The 16,891-nt window shown below is 48.3% G+C and overlaps 3 protein-coding genes across 3 annotated transcripts; all 3 read right to left on the bottom strand.

The window, feature by feature from the left end:
- Positions 1–5,189: 5,189 nt before the first annotated feature.
- Positions 5,190–5,501, bottom strand: LOC149975793 (histone H4). Its single transcript, XM_090204986.1, has one exon. It carries the CDS (start codon positions 5,499–5,501, stop codon positions 5,190–5,192), a length of 312 nt encoding a protein of 103 aa, XP_090061112.1.
- Positions 5,502–13,123: 7,622 nt separating this feature from the next.
- LOC149975792 (histone H3-like) lies at positions 13,124–13,564 on the bottom strand. The gene has a single exon (XM_090204985.1). The coding sequence runs from the start codon at positions 13,562–13,564 to the stop codon at positions 13,154–13,156; it is 411 nt and encodes a 136-aa protein (XP_090061111.1). The 3' UTR covers positions 13,124–13,153.
- LOC118940447 (histone H1) lies at positions 13,124–15,797 on the bottom strand. Its single transcript, XM_090204984.1, has one exon. It carries the CDS (start codon positions 15,691–15,693, stop codon positions 15,070–15,072), a length of 624 nt encoding a protein of 207 aa, XP_090061110.1. The 5' UTR covers positions 15,694–15,797; the 3' UTR covers positions 13,124–15,069.
- Positions 15,798–16,891: the final 1,094 nt, after the last annotated feature.

Here is a 16,891-nt window from a genome sequence, read left to right as displayed (position 1 = left end):
GCCCACACGCTCGGCGTAGTTGCCTTTACGCAGCAGCCTGTGCACACGGCCCACGGGGAACTGGAGCCCGGCACGGGATGAACGTGTCTTTGCCTTCGCCCTGGCCTTGCCTCCGGTTTTGCCTCTTCCGCTCATATTGGTAGCTTCAGTATGTCACAGAAAGTCTGAATGAGCCGCTGGCCACCTCGAGAGCCTTACTTATACCTCGCCACAAAAGCCATCGATTGGCCACCGGACCGGTGTGGCCTTATCCAATTGGAGTGAGGGAGGGACAGACAGACAGGCAGTCAGCCCTAAGCCCGCCCCCACCCACCCGCCCGCAGGCAGGCAGGCAGGCAGCAGAGTGACGAGGGCTAGGCTACTCTGTTTCCCTCCGACTTTTGTGACTTTTTCACGTTGGCGGGAGCGCCAAAGTGACTACTCAAATCACTGAAACATGTATCAATCAATTCGAGAGTGGCTCATAATACCAATGGCTGCTGTCCAACCCACTATAGTATGTATGCTTCTTATTATCAGGATCAATGTGACATGCCAATTCTAACACATCACAACAATGTTGACTGGTGAGGGTGCTGCACTCTTGAGTGACAAATGTAAAGTCATTTAGCCACTCGAAAATGTGGTGCGTAAAAGTCATTCATTTCATTTCTTTTGCACCACGGGTAGGTAGGTGGAATGGAATGACATGCGCTTTTATGGAAAGAGGTGGGTGGCTCTTAATAACCTGTTAGAGCTCTAGGGGCGCTATTTCATTTTTGGATAAAAAACGTTCCCGTTTTAAGCGCGATATTTTGTCACGAAAAGATGCTCGACTATGCATATTCTTGACAGTTTTGGAAAGAAAACACTCTGAAGTTTCAGAATCTGCAAAGATTTTGTCTGTAAGTGCCCCAGAACTCATTCTACAGGCGAAACCAAGATGATGCATCACCCAGGAATTAGCAGAATTTCTGAAGCTCTGTTTTCCATTCTCTCCTTATATGGCTGTGATTGCGCAACGAATGAGCCTACACTTTCTGTCGTTCGCCCAAGGTCTTAGCAGCATTGTGACGTATTTGTAGGCATATCATTGGAAGATTGACCATAAGAGACTACATTTCCCAGGTGTCCGCCTGGTGTCCTGCGTCGAATTCGGTGCGCAATTGCCAGCTGCTTCCACTTTACCATTTGATTCAGGGGAGAAAGCATGTGTCCAAGAACGATGTATCAATGAAGAGATATGTGAAAAACACCTTGATGATTGATTCTAAACAACGTTTGCCATGTTTTCAGTCGATATTATGGAGTTAATTTGGAAAAAAGTTTGCGTTTTGAGGACTGAATTTATGGATTTTTTTTGGTGGCCAAATGTGATGTATAAAACGGAGCTATTTCTAATACACAAGGAATCTTTTTGGAAAAACTGAGCATCTGCTATCTAACTGAGAGTATCCTCATTGAAAACATCAGAAGTTCTTCAAAGGTAAATGATTTTATTTGAAGGCTTTTATGTTTTTGTTAATGTTGCGTGCTGGATGCTAACGCTAATGCTAACGCTAAATGCTAACGCGAAATGCTAACTCTAGCTAGCTACTTTTACACAAATTATTGTTTTCCTATGGTTGAGAAGCATATTTTGAAAATCTGAGATGACAGTGTTGTTTACAAAAGGCTAAGCTTGAGAGATGGCATATTTATTTCATTTCATTTGCGATTTTCATAAATAGTTAACGTTGTGTTATGCTAATGAGCTTGCTGATAGATTTACACAATCCTGGATACAGGGTTTTTTTCATAGCTAAACGTGACGCAGAAAACGGAGCGATTTGTCCTAAACAAATAATCTTTCAGGAAAAACTGAACATTTGCTATCTGAGAGTCTCCTCATTGAAAACATCTGAAGTTCTTCAAAGGTAAATGATTTTTTTGAATGCTTTTCTGTTTTTTTGTGTAAATGTTGCCAGCTGAATGTTAATGCTAAATGCTACGTTAGCCATCAATACTGTTACACAAATGCTTGTTTTGCAATGGTTGAGAAGCATATTTTGAAAATCTGAGATGACAGTGTTGTTAACAAAAGGCTAAGCTTGAGAGCTAGCATATTTATTTCATTTCATTTGCGATTTTCATGAATAGTTAACGTTGCGTTATGGTAATGAGCTTGAGTCTGTATTCACGAACCCGGATCCGGGATGGGGAGATCAGAAAGGTTAAAAGAGCCTTTTGTGGTAACAACATGTGTCGAGTAGAAAGAACACTGTTTGTAATAGGTTTACTTCTTCTTGGGGGCTGCCTTCTTGGCCTTGGCCGCCTTGGGCTTGGCGGCTTTGGGCTTCGCTGCCTTGGTAGCCTTCTTGGGGCTCTTGGCCGCTTTCTTGGCCGCTGCGGCGGGCTTCTTCACCTTCTTTGGGCTCTTGGCGGCCTTTTTGGGTGTAGCGGGCTTCTTGGCCTTCTTGGGGGACTTCTTTGCGGCCACGGCCTTCTTGGCTGCTACCTTCTTGGGCTTCTTGGCGGCGGCGGGCTTCTTGGCGGCCACCTTCTTAGCTTTGGGGGCTGCGGCTTTCTTGGCGGGCTTCTTTGCCTCGACGGCCTTCTTGTTGAGCTTGAAGGAGCCGGAAGCACCGGTGCCCTTGGTCTGGACCAGGGTGCCCTTAGTGACGAGGCTCTTGACGGCGATCTTGACACAGGAGTTGTTCTTCTCCACGTCGTAGCCGCCTGCCGCCAGAGACTTCTTGAGCGCGGCCAGGGACACGCCGCTCCTCTCCTTGGAGGCGGACACCGCCTTGACGATGAGCTCGCCTACGCTGGGTCCCGCTTTCTTGGGCTTGGCTGCTGCCTTCTTCTTGGGTGCCTTGGCCGGCGCGGCGGCGGCGGGTGCTGGTGCGACTTCTGCCATGTCTGTCGTTCGGTCCGGTAAACACACACACTTACAACACTACGGTAGTCTGTGAGGAGGAGTACTTTGCTGTAGACGCTGCTCTGCGCTATTGAAGCTCCACACCGTGCAGGGGGCTGGCCTTAAACGCGACATGAGAACCATGTAGACTCAAGCCACCCAGCTCGGCTTCTCCGGGCTGGCCAAATGCTCTTTCACTTGTGTTTTCTGGTCGCCAATATCGGGCCAAAAGTCACCGACGGAGCCGTGTTTTTGGCCCAAAAGCGAACGGCCCAGCGAGCAGACTTGTGTCCGTTCAGAATAAAGTCATGTGGGCTGCAGAAGCCCCGTGCATTTTGCTGCGACTCGCTCAAAACCTCACAGTTCGACTGTCGGGTGGAGCGGTGCGCACTGCTTTTCCTGTGCTATTTGTCTCCTAAATGGCCTAAAAGTGCATCCGATTGCGAGCACCATTGATTGTGGAGTGAGCCGAGATGTCTGGCAAGGGAATCAAATGGTTTGGCGTCCCCTGATGTGCTCCTTGGTGTTTTAAAGGAGAGCTCTTTTGGGGACCTTAAAACACATGCACTTGTGAGGCCTGGCTGAGACTAGTTTCACGTTGTATTCGTCATGTGTCCAGGAGGCAAACGAAATAATACACTGTCCAACGACATGCTTACTTGCACTGTGTGTGTGATGTTTTATTAGTATGAGTTTATTAGTTGGATTTGGAGCCTGTGTGTTTTCTTGTGCTAGGTAGTCTCTCTCTCTGTCTGTGTGTCTCTTTCAAAAGCGTGTCAGAGAGAGAGAGAGAGAGATAGGCTTGTGGCCTTCTCGCAGTCCTTCCTCGCTTGACTCCGCAGCGTGACTCACTCGTGCCGGTCTTTGTGTCTTTGGGTCTTGGTGTCTGGCTGTGCGGCCGGCGCTATGGAGGCTGGCGCCCCATGTGCTTGTCCGCCCTGATATAGGCCTAGAGAGAGAGAGATTTGGAGCCTCTTCTTCTCTCTCCTCCTCCCTCTTGTACAGGTGTGTGTAAGGGATGTGAAACGGCTAGTTTCAATCGGTGACGTCACTTGCTCTGAGACTGTTGTTGATGATGTGTGCAGAGGGTCCCTGGTTCGGCCTAAAGTTATACTGTTACACAGGCTCCAGTCATCGGAGCACGAGTGGAATCCCACTCACTGTGTTATACTGCCATGCACACATTCCTACCCTGTTCATGTCAGCATCATTTATTCCCTCTCCCCCCTTTTTGACATGTCCTCCACACACACACACACACACATATGGATTTGCTTTTTTCACTGACAGGTTGGGTGGCTCTTAAAAGAGCCTTTGGGTTACTACAGCACTCCAAATGGGCTGTTTACTTGGAGCTGGTGTACTTGGTCACGGCCTTGGTGCCCTCGGACACTGCGTGCTTGGCCAGCTCTCCGGGGAGCAGCAGGCGCACTGCGGTCTGGATCTCCCTGGAGGTGATGGTGGAACGCTTGTTGTAGTGGGCCAGGCGAGACGACTCTCCGGCGATACGCTCGAAGATGTCGTTCACGAACGAGTTCATGATTCCCATGGCCTTGGAGGAGATGCCGGTATCGGGGTGGACCTGCTTCAGGACTTTGTACACGTAAATGGCGTAGCTCTCCTTCCTCGACTTTCGGCGTTTCTTGCCGCCTTTCCCTGCGGTCTTGGTGACGGCTTTCTTGGAGCCCTTCTTGGGCGCGGACTTTGCTGGCTCGGGCATGATGCTGATGTCTCGCTGCTTCTCACAAACGAATGAGGGGGTGGAGAGCCCTTTCCCTCTTATGAAGACGAAGCTAAGCTAATTCGCCGGCCGTGGACACACCCCTGCTTTCTCATAGGCGCCCCTGCCATTTGCCCAGTGGAGCTGAGCGCGCATAAGAGCCTTCCACTCAGAGGCTTGCTTCCCTAACAAAGACCATAGCCTATGCTCTGTCACTGGTGGGGAATGGTGTGTTTCCAAAAAAGTCCTACAATGGCCAGAAATAAGGCCCCCCTTTTTGGTACTTGGTGGGGATTTCCCAGCCGTGGTGCCTCAGTAATACGACTGTACGCAAAGCCTGCACTGAACATAGCCTCCTGTCACGAATACTCCCTCCCTGTCCACTCAAGAGTGGCTCATGGTTTAATACGACTGTACGCAAAGCCTGCACTGAACATAGCCTCCTGTCACGAATACTCCCTCCCTGTCCACTCAAGAGTGGCTCATGGTTTCCTACGATAATGGATTTCACCCTTTTGAAGCGGATGTGGGTGGCTCTTAAAAGAGCCTTTGGGTTCAAGTCGGGATGTTGACGTTCCGAGAAGAGTGCGTTTAACCGCCGAAACCGTACAGGGTGCGTCCCTGGCGTTTCAGAGCGTAGACCACGTCCATGGCCGTAACGGTCTTCCTCTTGGCGTGCTCGGTGTAGGTGACGGCGTCACGGATCACGTTCTCAAGGAACACCTTCAGGACACCGCGGGTCTCCTCGTAGATCAGCCCGGAGATACGCTTCACGCCGCCACGGCGAGCCAGACGGCGAATAGCGGGCTTGGTGATTCCCTGGATGTTATCGCGGAGAACCTTACGGTGACGCTTGGCGCCTCCTTTTCCGAGTCCCTTGCCGCCTTTACCTCTTCCAGACATCGTGTGTTCGCTAGCTGAGTTCAAGTGAATTAATGACGTAATTTTAGTAGTAGACAATGGACCTGATCGGACAGCTCAGAGCCTCTGCTCTTTTCTGTCCATAAGAAACAATTGGATTAGTGGAAGAGGCAGGGCAGGCCAGGAACAAGGAAGAAGGGTGTGGTCAGCATGGCATCACCCGAGGCTGAATGCCCTAAGGTTTTTATCAGAACGGTTAGTTTCGCCTTTTTGCTTTTCCCGACATTAATTCGTGGTGTTTTGTTTTAAAAATAGAGGTAAAAAATAAATTTAAAAAAAATAATAAAAATAAAAAAAATAAAAAAAATAAGAGGAGAAAAAGGAGGAATAAAAGAGGGATAAAAGGACTTCATTAAAATTGTAGCTCACAGCTGTGCATGGGGAGAGGGGTCAGGGTGCTAAGGAGTGCATTCACATGTATCTACACATTTTCACAAATATCTACACATTTTCATACACACTTATTTTTTTTATTTTTTTTTTTCCTTTCTTTTTTCTTTTCTTTCTTTTTTTTCTTCCTCTCTTCTAGGTCAGCTTCAGCATTATGGACATGGGTGTATCTGTGGTCCATTTGGCCTGTCCTACGGCTTCCTTCAATGATGGGTTGTGAGTGGCTCTGTTGATGAACTTCTGGCCAATGACTGACTGTCTGTTGTTGATTGATGTCAGTCCAGATATGCTGTTAACGTAGTGGTTGCTGATGTATCTTGGTAGTCTGTAAGCCATTTTTGCTGCCATGTTTTGGACTATCTGTAGCCGATTCATCTGCTGCGGTGAAGCTGTTATCCAGGCTGGCAGGGCGTATTCAAAGAGGGGTCGGATGTAGCTGATGTAGACTTTCAGCACTGTCTGAGGTGAGGCTCCATATTTTCTTCCGCACAGCGTTTTTAGGTGGTTTAGTCTTTTTCGTCCCTCTCTCTCTATGTTCGCTATATGGGTTGTCCAGCGCATGTTCTTCTGGAAGGTGACTCCAAGGAATTTTGCTTCTTTTTCTACTTTTATTGTTTCACCGTAGAGTTTGAGATCTATGGGTTTCCTGGTTCTTTTCCCTGTGCTTTTTGTGAAGAGGACACATTGGGTCTTTTGTGGGTTCAATTTTACTCGCCACATGTTGGACCACGACTCGATCATTTCAATAGACTTCTGGAGTTTTTTTGCAGCAAGTTGAGGACATTTGGAGCTGGACCAGTAGCAGAGGTCATCGGCAAACTGTGAGACTTGACCTACGGTGGGTGGAGGGTAGTAGATATCTGATATGTAGAGTAGAAAAAGTAGCGGGCTTAGAACTGCCCCCTGTGGGACACCTGCCTCCGGGGTGAAAGGTGAGGATATTGCTGTGGAGACCTTCACTTTAATTGTACGGTTGTGGAGAAAGCTGGTGATGATGTTTCTGATGGAGAGCGGTAGTTTGAGATTGGAATCTGCGAGCCGGTAACACAGTCCATTGTGCCACATCTTGTCAAATGCTTTCTCTATGTCAAAGAAAACCGCCAGGGTAAGTTCTTTTTTCTTGAAGTTCCGAAGGATGTCCTCTGACAGTCTTAGAATGTTATCGGTGGTTGATCTTGCTTTCCTGAAGCCAGCTTGGTGGATTCCAAGGAGGCCCATTTCCTCGGTGTGGCCGCTCAGTCTTTGGGTGAGTACTCGCTCAAACAGCTTCCCGACATGACTGAGGAGGCTGATTGGTCTGTAGCTTGTGACGTTGTATGGGTCTTTGTCAGGTTTGTGGATCATCGTGACAACTGCAGATTTCCAGGGTAGGGGAAAGTAGCCTTCCGTGAGACATGCTGTGAAGAGGTTGGAAAGAAGGTGCAGGTATTCGTCAGGTGCTTGTTTGATGAGTGTGCTGTCAATGTTGTCTTCCCCTGGTGCTTTGTTTTTTGTTTTTTTCAGGTGGGTCTTGATTTCTTCAATGCTCACAGAGCGGGTGAGGGGATGGTCTACTGGTGTCGGATTTGAGGTGTACACTGTTTTCTGCATTTCTCTGTCGACGATGGTTTTCCAGTCTTTGTCAAAGAGAGGGTCGTCGGGACAAGAATGAACATTTTGTAGGTGGTTTCTGAATAATGTTGCTTTTGTTTTGTTGTCTTCGATGAGTTGGTTTTGAGACTTTAGCACAGGTATGATGTTATTGGTTTTGTCTCCGTTGATTGTTTTGATTTTTTGCCAGAAGGTCCGGGGGTTGGTGTCTGTATCTAGCTGGTGATAGAAGGCAGTCCACTGTTTCTGTTTGTGGAGGGTGAGTTGGTGTCTGATGTGATTTTGCAACCGATTAACTTCTGTTTTCAGGTTGGGTGCTCTTGTTCTAATAAAGTCTCTCCGGATCTTTCTTTTCTGCTTGATGAGACTGAGGATATGTGGTGGGAGTTGTTGTGGTGGTCTGGTGGTGGTAAGTGGGATGGTCTCTTCCCGGGCCTGGATGAGGATACTCCCTATTCTCTCCGCCAGCTGGTCCAGATCTTTGGGGTTCTGCGTTGTTGCTGCAATATTTGTTATCTTGTCTGTAATGCAATTTCTGTATTTTTCCCAGTCTGCTTTCTTGTAGTTGTATCTTTGCTTTTCAGGTGCTTGTTGGAGTTGGAGAGAGAACGTAATTTTCGGTGCTCGGTGCTCTTATTATCTGCGTTTGGTGGACCTGATTGAAGCCATTGGCACAGAAAGCGCGCGCTTTTGCCTGGCCTCTGCTGCAAAGGGGAGGGCGTTCGTTCTAGGGAACTATGGAGGAAGAAGAAATCAAAGCTACTTGCATGCGCGGGAAACACACTCAAATACTGAGCTATGTTGAACACAAGGCCCAACTGTGATGTCCCACTCTTCACATTGATTGGTGTTGTTCTTCTTGTTGTTGTTGTTGTTGTTGCGCCTGATTCAACTCTTTCAATCAGCTGTGCCTCTCCAGGGCTTCAACAAAAATGCCTACTCTACCCCTGCCTGGAGTTGGGAAACACTGAACTAGTAGGATTCAACCCACTGCAGTTGCCAGTCACACCTAATAGAGATAGGCGTTAAAAACCTCAAATAGTGTCACAAGTACAAAGGAGAAACGAAGTGGCACAAACGGGAAACAAATACACAAGGAATGCCACAAATCCTAAGGGGTCCGTAATGTCACCTCAGCAGTCATGTAGCTCTTGAAGGCCATGTAATAACGTCATTCTTCTTTTTCTTCACTAGACATGATCCAGGTGGCCATGGGACGGGTGGTGATACCTCTGCAAGCTGAAATGCAGTAAAACATTCCTCAGACACCCACCCAACACACACACAATAAAGGGATCATTTTCCTATGCGTACAGAGGTGATAGGGATGTGCAAATATTGTATGGTACTTTTTTCAAAAAACAATAACATAGCCTTATATTACGGAAATAGTGGTATGAGGTGGATCCTTTATAGGCCAGAGAGCCTCAGATGTTGCATTGAATGATCTCAACAGGTCATTTCAAAGGGGACAAATGAGGCCCAAGGGCACATACTGGCGATTGACCAATCGGTGCAGTTGAGTCACATCTCAGATGTGACTAGGTATCATCTTACAACTTATTGTTGCCACAATTGTCTCTTACATGTACTTAGTGGCTGCCGGCCCTCGGTTTAGTACATCGAGCAACAGAGGTTGCCTTTTAGGAGAACGACTGACAAGCGTTCAACTAGCTGGGATGCAACTAGTGTCATCAAAGCACTTTGTCATAGCAAGTTAGAAGAAATAGGTTAAGGTTACGAAAAGGCTTAGGCTTACCCCAAATGCCACGTCCGTTCGTAGCTGTACTCCGTGTAGGCACAACAAGTCATCACACAGAGAGCACACTTGAAGCACAACTGCACTGCCTGGAAGGCCGCAACGGACTGAATTGGAATCCCTCAAACAGCACGCTAACTACATTCCGCTTTATGATGTCACAGTCAGCCCCTCGGAACACTGGTCCTCAACAATCTCAAACACCTTGGATACCCAAGCCAAACATTCTCGAATCACTCACATTCACAAATCAACCAGGGAGAAGAAGGCTGCCAGGAATTGAATGCTGAAAAGCTAACCTCCTTCACAGAGCAACATCATAGGACTGGGAGTTTGTGTTCAACAGCTTACGTTCCCCTATTATCAAGGGCTTAGTTCCTCTATAGGCTGCAGTGCAGATACTTCACATGCAGAGTACAACAACAAATAACAGAGGGCCTGTTACCACACCCTATAGGCTAGGAGTTGAACTTGGACCACAATGACATTGGTAGTAATTAGCCTGCAGCATAAATGACAGCTCCCTAACGGGGACATAAAGTGGAAATGGAAGTGCGACACATAGAGGAAAAGTCCTAATCCTAATCAAATAGACACATTTATTTGTTTATTCTTTTTTTTATTTCACCTTTATTTAACCAGGTAGGCAAGTTGAGAACAAGTTCTCATTTACAATTGCGACCTGGCCAAGATAAAGCAAAGCACTTCGACACATACAACGACACAGACTTACACATGGAGTAAAACAAACATACAGTCAATAATACAGTATAAACAAGTCTATATACGATGTGAGCAAATGAGGTGAGATAAGGGAGGTAAAGGCAAAAAAAGGCCATGGTGGCAAAGTAAATACAATATAGCAAGTAAAACACCGGAATGGTACATTTGCAATGGAAGAAATGTGCAAAGTAGAAATAAAAATAATGGGGTGCAAAGGAGCAAAATAAATAAATTCATGAAATACAGTAGGGAAAGAGGTAGTTGTTTGGCCTAAATTATAGGTGGGCTATGTACAGGTGCAGTAATCTGTGAGCTGCTCTGACAGTTGGTGCTTAAAGCTAGTGAGGGAGATAAGTGTTTCCAGTTTCAGAGATTTTTGTAGTTCGTTCCAGTCATTGGCAGCAGAGAACTGGAAGGAGAGGCGGCCAAAGAAAGAATTGGTTTTGGGGGTGACTAGAGATATACATACACCTGTTTAGCAGATGTCGGAAATGCTTGTGTTACTAGCTCCAACAGCACAGTCAAGTCTAACAAGTAATATCTAACCATGTTCCAACATTCCACACAATACACCCAAATGCAATTGGAATACATCAATATATGGACGAGCAATGTCAGACCGTCCGTAGACTAACATACCTTACAATACAATACTTTATATATCCACATGACATGAGCTATGCAAACCACCTCCACGTTAGGAATGTGCCCAGTGATATCTAACAAAAACACACACCTCCGTGGAACCCACATGGCAAGACAGGAAGGAAGACATGCAGGAGTGCTCATGAAGAAGACCGGAATCATCTCCAATCAAGTGAACAATGTCAAAGGAATAGGGCAAGTCATATAGATAGGGAGGCATTTCACCGCCACCCGCTGGACCACAAGTCATTTTGCCAACACTGGCTCATCATTCAAAGCCACATAGGGAGGGATCTTAACACCACCTGCTGGATCAGAAGTGCCACTCACAATGGCCACACAGACCATTTCTCCCTCAACCTGATGCAATTGTCACAACAAGTATGTGCTCAAAATCAAACATTAACTACAACAGATCATCAAATAGGCAAACACATGCTCATGTAGAGTACCTCAAATTATACAGTTACTTTGTCACCAAACCTAATCTGTCATTCATCTACAAATACATGCTCTTCTAAAGCCACAATGCAATGTTCACATGGTACATTTCATTTCTTACAATCTATGTCACTATTACTTCATTTGACTGCTCTTAAATCATATTCACTTAACCCTTTTCTTCACCTGCTGATTTTCTGCTGCTTTTGTCTCTTGCAGATTTGGACGTCATGTGAATCTATGTTTCTCAAGTATCAAAAGAGAGAAAATGAAAAACGGAATGCTACTTTTCTCTCTAGCCTAGTGCACTCTTTATCTGTAAGCTCCCCTACTGGTGTAGGTAGCTCCAAAAAAAGGTACAGATGCCATAGAACCTGATCTCGACGACCACATTTTACACCAATGCACCCCGACAATCGGTTGGTGGTCGGGAATCAAGTGGATGATTCTGGGACCAATTACAGGATAGGGGTGAGGGGTGTACTGAACTGTGCCTATAGCATGTCAAAAATCCCTCCAACGGGAAATAGGCCTTGGCAAATGGCCAGGGGCGCTGTCCTTTTCAGCACCACGGAGCTCCCCTATTACCTGTCTCATGAGTGAAGATGCAACAGCAGACAATTCCTGCTCTTTTGTCCTGCAATGACACACTTTAGCCGTGTCATTGCTGCATTTAACTGGCAGCCTGTATTTAGGGCCTTTACTTTGTCGTATCATTTGGTCAAGGGGTTTCGATTCGTCAGCAAATCTTCTTTGAAAAATGAACTAAATCCCACATCAGAAGTCGACTTCAAATCACGCCAAAGACACACGACTCTACTCAACCGGAGTCAATAGTATCAAATATTCTGCACTGTGAAGGTGTCATGTGCTGAGCCATTTAGTTCCTATGAAGCCTATTTACGAAGCCAATGCAGCAATCACCACGTACCTGCCTGCATTGGTGATTGCTATTCTGTAATTGGTCAACTACTAATAGGGCAATCATCCCGGCAGCTTCGTAACAGCTGTTTTGCAAGCCCTTGACGATTACATCTATTGATTCCTGCTGTCCTGATACCTTTTCTCTTAAGGGATCTCGGATCTAGTCTAAAGGCCTATCAATGGGTATGGCATTGGAATATTCAATCGCACACTGAATTCATCCCACTAAATACATTCCTTTCATTTCTCCATTTATTCCACCATATCGAAACAACTTACCTATGCACGCACACAAACAAGCACAGAAGGGCGACTTAATAATATCACGTCTAATTTGGTGGCCTACAACATTTCCTGTACCTTCAACCACAACGTTGGTAACAATTTTTTTCGACCACCTTTCACTTGCGCCGGACAGAGATATATCATTTTACTTTCAATAGCTTAGTCAGTCGCATGAATTATGGGGTGCACACAGCTAACGTTGTAATGATCGGATCAAAACATGGATTTTTGGGGCCATCGAGGAATGTCACATGGCCCAGAAATCATTGAATGGCCATTTTCACAAAGGAATAGACAGACTCATTCCAAGAGCAATTGGAATCGAAAAAACACAACGTGCCCCACTTGGGGACCCGAGGACCGAGTTTGGGAAACGCTGGCCTGAAGATCAAATACCAATAGGGAGCCACTATGACGTGCTCACACGCTGACAGTACCCGCGTTTAACCACTAGATGGCCTCCGTGCTCCACGGTAAACTTTTCCCCTCTCATCAGCGGCACTGCAACATGGGACTTTCAAAGTCAGTTGTTCTTAGCTACATAGTGACCATTTTTAACACTTTTTGCCCTATATCATTACTATCACTTATTACTGCTAGTGTATTTTTCCCCTCTTCTACTCTAGGCATACATCTAATCACATATAGAGAGCGTTATTGAAACGACTCAAGTCAGTTAAGAACCAACTCTTATTTACAATCACGGCCGGTGGTGATACAGCCTGGAATCGAACCACGGTCTGTAGTGACTCGAGAACAGGGAACATACACGGTGGGAAAGGGGCGTGTACAAATGGAACAATTGTGCCTTTTTGACTGAAATATGGAGGTGGCTCTTAAAAGAGCCTTTGGGGGATTTTGGAGATCAGGTCATCGTTTATGCGCGCTCTCCGCGAATACGACGGGCCAGCTGGATGTCCTTGGGCATGATGGTCACCCTCTTGGCGTGGATGGCGCACAGGTTGGTGTCCTCGAACAGGCCGACCAGGTAAGCCTCGCTTGCCTCCTGCAGGGCCATCACTGCGGAACTCTGGAAGCGCAGGTCGGTCTTAAAGTCCTGGGCAATTTCTCGCACCAGGCGCTGGAAAGGCAGTTTGCGGATCAGCAGCTCAGTGGACTTCTGGTAACGACGGATCTCTCTAAGAGCCACGGTGCCGGGCCTGTAACGGTGAGGCTTCTTCACGCCGCCGGTGGCCGGGGCGCTCTTGCGCGCAGCCTTGGTGGCGAGCTGCTTCCTGGGTGCTTTGCCACCGGTGGATTTGCGAGCGGTTTGCTTGGTTCTGGTCATGGCGCTAGCTAGCTTCCTTCTTTCACAGTCGGAGTATAGCCTCAAAATGCCTATGTGAAGTTTATAAAGCCGGCAGCGGCGTCTGCTCATTGGTCACCATCTCCGCACCGCCCTGATTGGCCCGTTGCGGAGGCCTCCTCCACCGCCCATTGGACGGGAGGCTCGGCCTCTCCGTGCCGCCCCAAAATGCAACCCCCACCCTCGCCGAGGCGCGCTTGGGTCTTTTGTTAGGGCCGCGAGCAACGTTACACTTGACGCGCAATAATGCTCTCATTCTAGCCTACTAGTTGTTATCCTTCATTTAGGCCTCATGTGGGCACTTGATACGGTGCCGTGTATATGTGTGTGTGTATCTAACACGCCAAATAATTGGCCAGGCATAGAAAGGACACTTTGCGCTTTTGTTGAGCTAGGTGGTTGGCTCTTAAAAGAGCCTTTGGGGGTTGAGTAGTCAAGTTGCAGCCGCACCAGCGATTTTACTTGGCTTTGACGGCCTTCTCAGTCTTCTTGGGGAGCAGCACTGCCTGGATGTTGGGCAGAACACCACCCTGAGCGATGGTCACGCCGCCAAGCAGTTTGTTCAGCTCCTCGTCGTTACGGACTGCCAGCTGCAGGTGACGGGGGATGATACGAGTCTTCTTGTTGTCACGGGCAGCGTTTCCGGCCAACTCCAGGATCTCAGCAGTCAGGTACTCGAGCACTGCGGCCAGGTACACTGGTGCGCCAGCGCCCACACGCTCGGCGTAGTTGCCTTTACGCAGCAGCCTGTGCACACGGCCCACGGGGAACTGGAGCCCGGCACGGGATGAACGTGTCTTTGCCTTCGCCCTGGCCTTGCCTCCGGTTTTGCCTCTTCCGCTCATATTGGTAGCTTCAGTATGTCACAGAAAGTCTGAATGAGCCGCTGGCCACCTCGAGAGCCTTACTTATACCTCGCCACAAAAGCCATCGATTGGCCACCGGACCGGTGTGGCCTTATCCAATTGGAGTGAGGGAGGGACAGACAGACAGGCAGTCAGCCCTAAGCCCGCCCCCACCCACCCGCCCGCAGGCAGGCAGGCAGCAGAGTGACGAGGGCTAGGCTACTCTGTTTCCCTCCGACTTTTGTGACTTTTTCACGTTGGCGGGAGCGCCAAAGTGACTACTCAAATCACTGAAACATGTATCAATCAATTCGAGAGTGGCTCATAATACCAATGGCTGCTGTCCAACCCACTATAGTATGTATGCTTCTTATTATCAGGATCAATGTGACATGCCAATTCTAACACATCACAACAATGTTGACTGGTGAGGGTGCTGCACTCTTGAGTGACAAATGTAAAGCCATTTAGCCACTCGAAAATGTGGTGCGTAAAAGTCATTCATTTCATTTCTTTTGCACCACGGGTAGGTAGGTGGAATGGAATGACATGCGCTTTTATGGAAAGAGGTGGGTGGCTCTTAAAAGAGCCTTTTGTGGTAACAACATGTGTCGAGTAGAAAGAACACTGTTTGTAATAGGTTTACTTCTTCTTGGGGGCTGCCTTCTTGGCCTTGGCCGCCTTGGGCTTGGCGGCTTTGGGCTTCGCTGCCTTGGTAGCCTTCTTGGGGCTCTTGGCCGCTTTCTTGGCCGCTGCGGCGGGCTTCTTCACCTTCTTTGGGCTCTTGGCGGCCTTTTTGGGTGTAGCGGGCTTCTTGGCCTTCTTGGGGGACTTCTTTGCGGCCACGGCCTTCTTGGCTGCTACCTTCTTGGGCTTCTTGGCGGCGGCGGGCTTCTTGGCGGCCACCTTCTTAGCTTTGGGGGCTGCGGCTTTCTTGGCGGGCTTCTTTGCCTCGACGGCCTTCTTGTTGAGCTTGAAGGAGCCGGAAGCACCGGTGCCCTTGGTCTGGACCAGGGTGCCCTTGGTGACGAGGCTCTTGACGGCGATCTTGACACGGGAGTTGTTCTTCTCCACGTCGTAGCCGCCTGCCGCCAGAGACTTCTTGAGCGCGGCCAGGGACACGCCGCTCCTCTCCTTGGAGGCGGACACCGCCTTGACGATGAGCTCGCCTACGCTGGGTCCCGCTTTCTTGGGCTTGGCTGCTGCCTTCTTCTTGGGTGCCTTGGCCGGCGCGGCGGCGGCGGGTGCTGGTGCGACTTCTGCCATGTCTGTCGTTCGGTCCGGTAAACACACACACTTACAACACTACGGTAGTCTGTGAGGAGGAGTACTTTGCTGTAGACGCTGCTCTGCGCTATTGAAGCTCCACACCGTGCAGGGGGCTGGCCTTAAACGCGACATGAGAACCATGTAGACTCAAGCCACCCAGCTCGGCTTCTCCGGGCTGGCCAAATGCTCTTTCACTTGTGTTTTCTGGTCGCCAATATCGGGCCAAAAGTCACCGACGGAGCCGTGTTTTTGGCCCAAAAGCGAACGGCCCAGCGAGCAGACTTGTGTCCGTTCAGAATAAAGTCATGTGGGCTGCAGAAGCCCCGTGCATTTTGCTGCGACTCGCTCAAAACCTCACCGTTCGACTGTCGGGTGGAGCGGTGCGCACTGCTTTTCCTGTGCTATTTGTCTCCTAAATGGCCTAAAAGTGCATCCGATTGCGAGCACCATTGATTGTGGAGTGAGCCGAGATGTCTGGCAAGGGAATCAAATGGTTTGGCATCCCCTGATGTGCTCCTTGGTGTTTTAAAGGAGAGCTCTTTTGGGGACCTTAAAACACATGCACTTGTGAGGCCTGGCTGAGACTAGTTTCACGTTGTATTCGTCATGTGTCCAGGAGGCAAACGAAATAATACACTGTCCAACGACATGCTTACTTGCACTGTGTGTGTGTGTGTGTGTGTGATGTTTTATTAGTATGAGTTTATTAGTTGGATTTGGAGCCTGTGTGTTTTCTTGTGCTAGGTAGTCTCTCTCTCTGTCTGTGTGTCTCTTTCAAAAGCGTGTCAGAGAGAGAGAGAGAGAGAGAGAGAGAGAGATAGGCTTGTGGCCTTCTCGCAGTCCTTCCTCGCTTGACTCCGCAGCGTGACTCACTCGTGCCGGTCTTTGTGTCTGTGGGTCTTGGTGTCTGGCTGTGCGGCCGGCGCTATGGAGGCTGGCGCCCCATGTGCTTGTCCGCCCTGATATAGGCCTAGAGAGAGAGAGATTTGGAGCCTCTTCTTCTCTCTCCTCCTCCCTCTTGTACAGGTGTGTGTAAGGGATGTGAAACGGCTAGTTTCAATCGGTGACGTCACTTGCTCTGAGACTGTTGTTGATGATGTGTGCAGAGGGTCCCTGGTTCGGCCTAAAGTTATACTGTTACACAGGCTCCAGTCATCGGAGCACGAGTGGAATCCCACTCACTGTGTTATACTAC

This window comes from Oncorhynchus mykiss, chromosome 17, assembly GCF_057628025.1.
Source record: "Oncorhynchus mykiss isolate SJ-2025 chromosome 17, ASM5762802v1, whole genome shotgun sequence".
Classification (NCBI taxonomy): domain Eukaryota; kingdom Metazoa; phylum Chordata; class Actinopteri; order Salmoniformes; family Salmonidae; genus Oncorhynchus; species Oncorhynchus mykiss.
The sequence above is the reverse complement of the archived record's forward strand: the minus strand, read 5'-3'. Positions and strand labels throughout refer to the sequence as shown.

Coding starts and splice junctions, on each gene's coding strand:
- LOC149975792 (XM_090204985.1), bottom strand. CDS start 13,564: ATGACCAGAACCAAGCAAACCGCTCGCAAATCCACCGGTGGCAAAGCA.
- LOC149975793 (XM_090204986.1), bottom strand. CDS start 5,501: ATGTCTGGAAGAGGTAAAGGCGGCAAGGGACTCGGAAAAGGAGGCGCC.
- LOC118940447 (XM_090204984.1), bottom strand. CDS start 15,693: ATGGCAGAAGTCGCACCAGCACCCGCCGCCGCCGCGCCGGCCAAGGCA.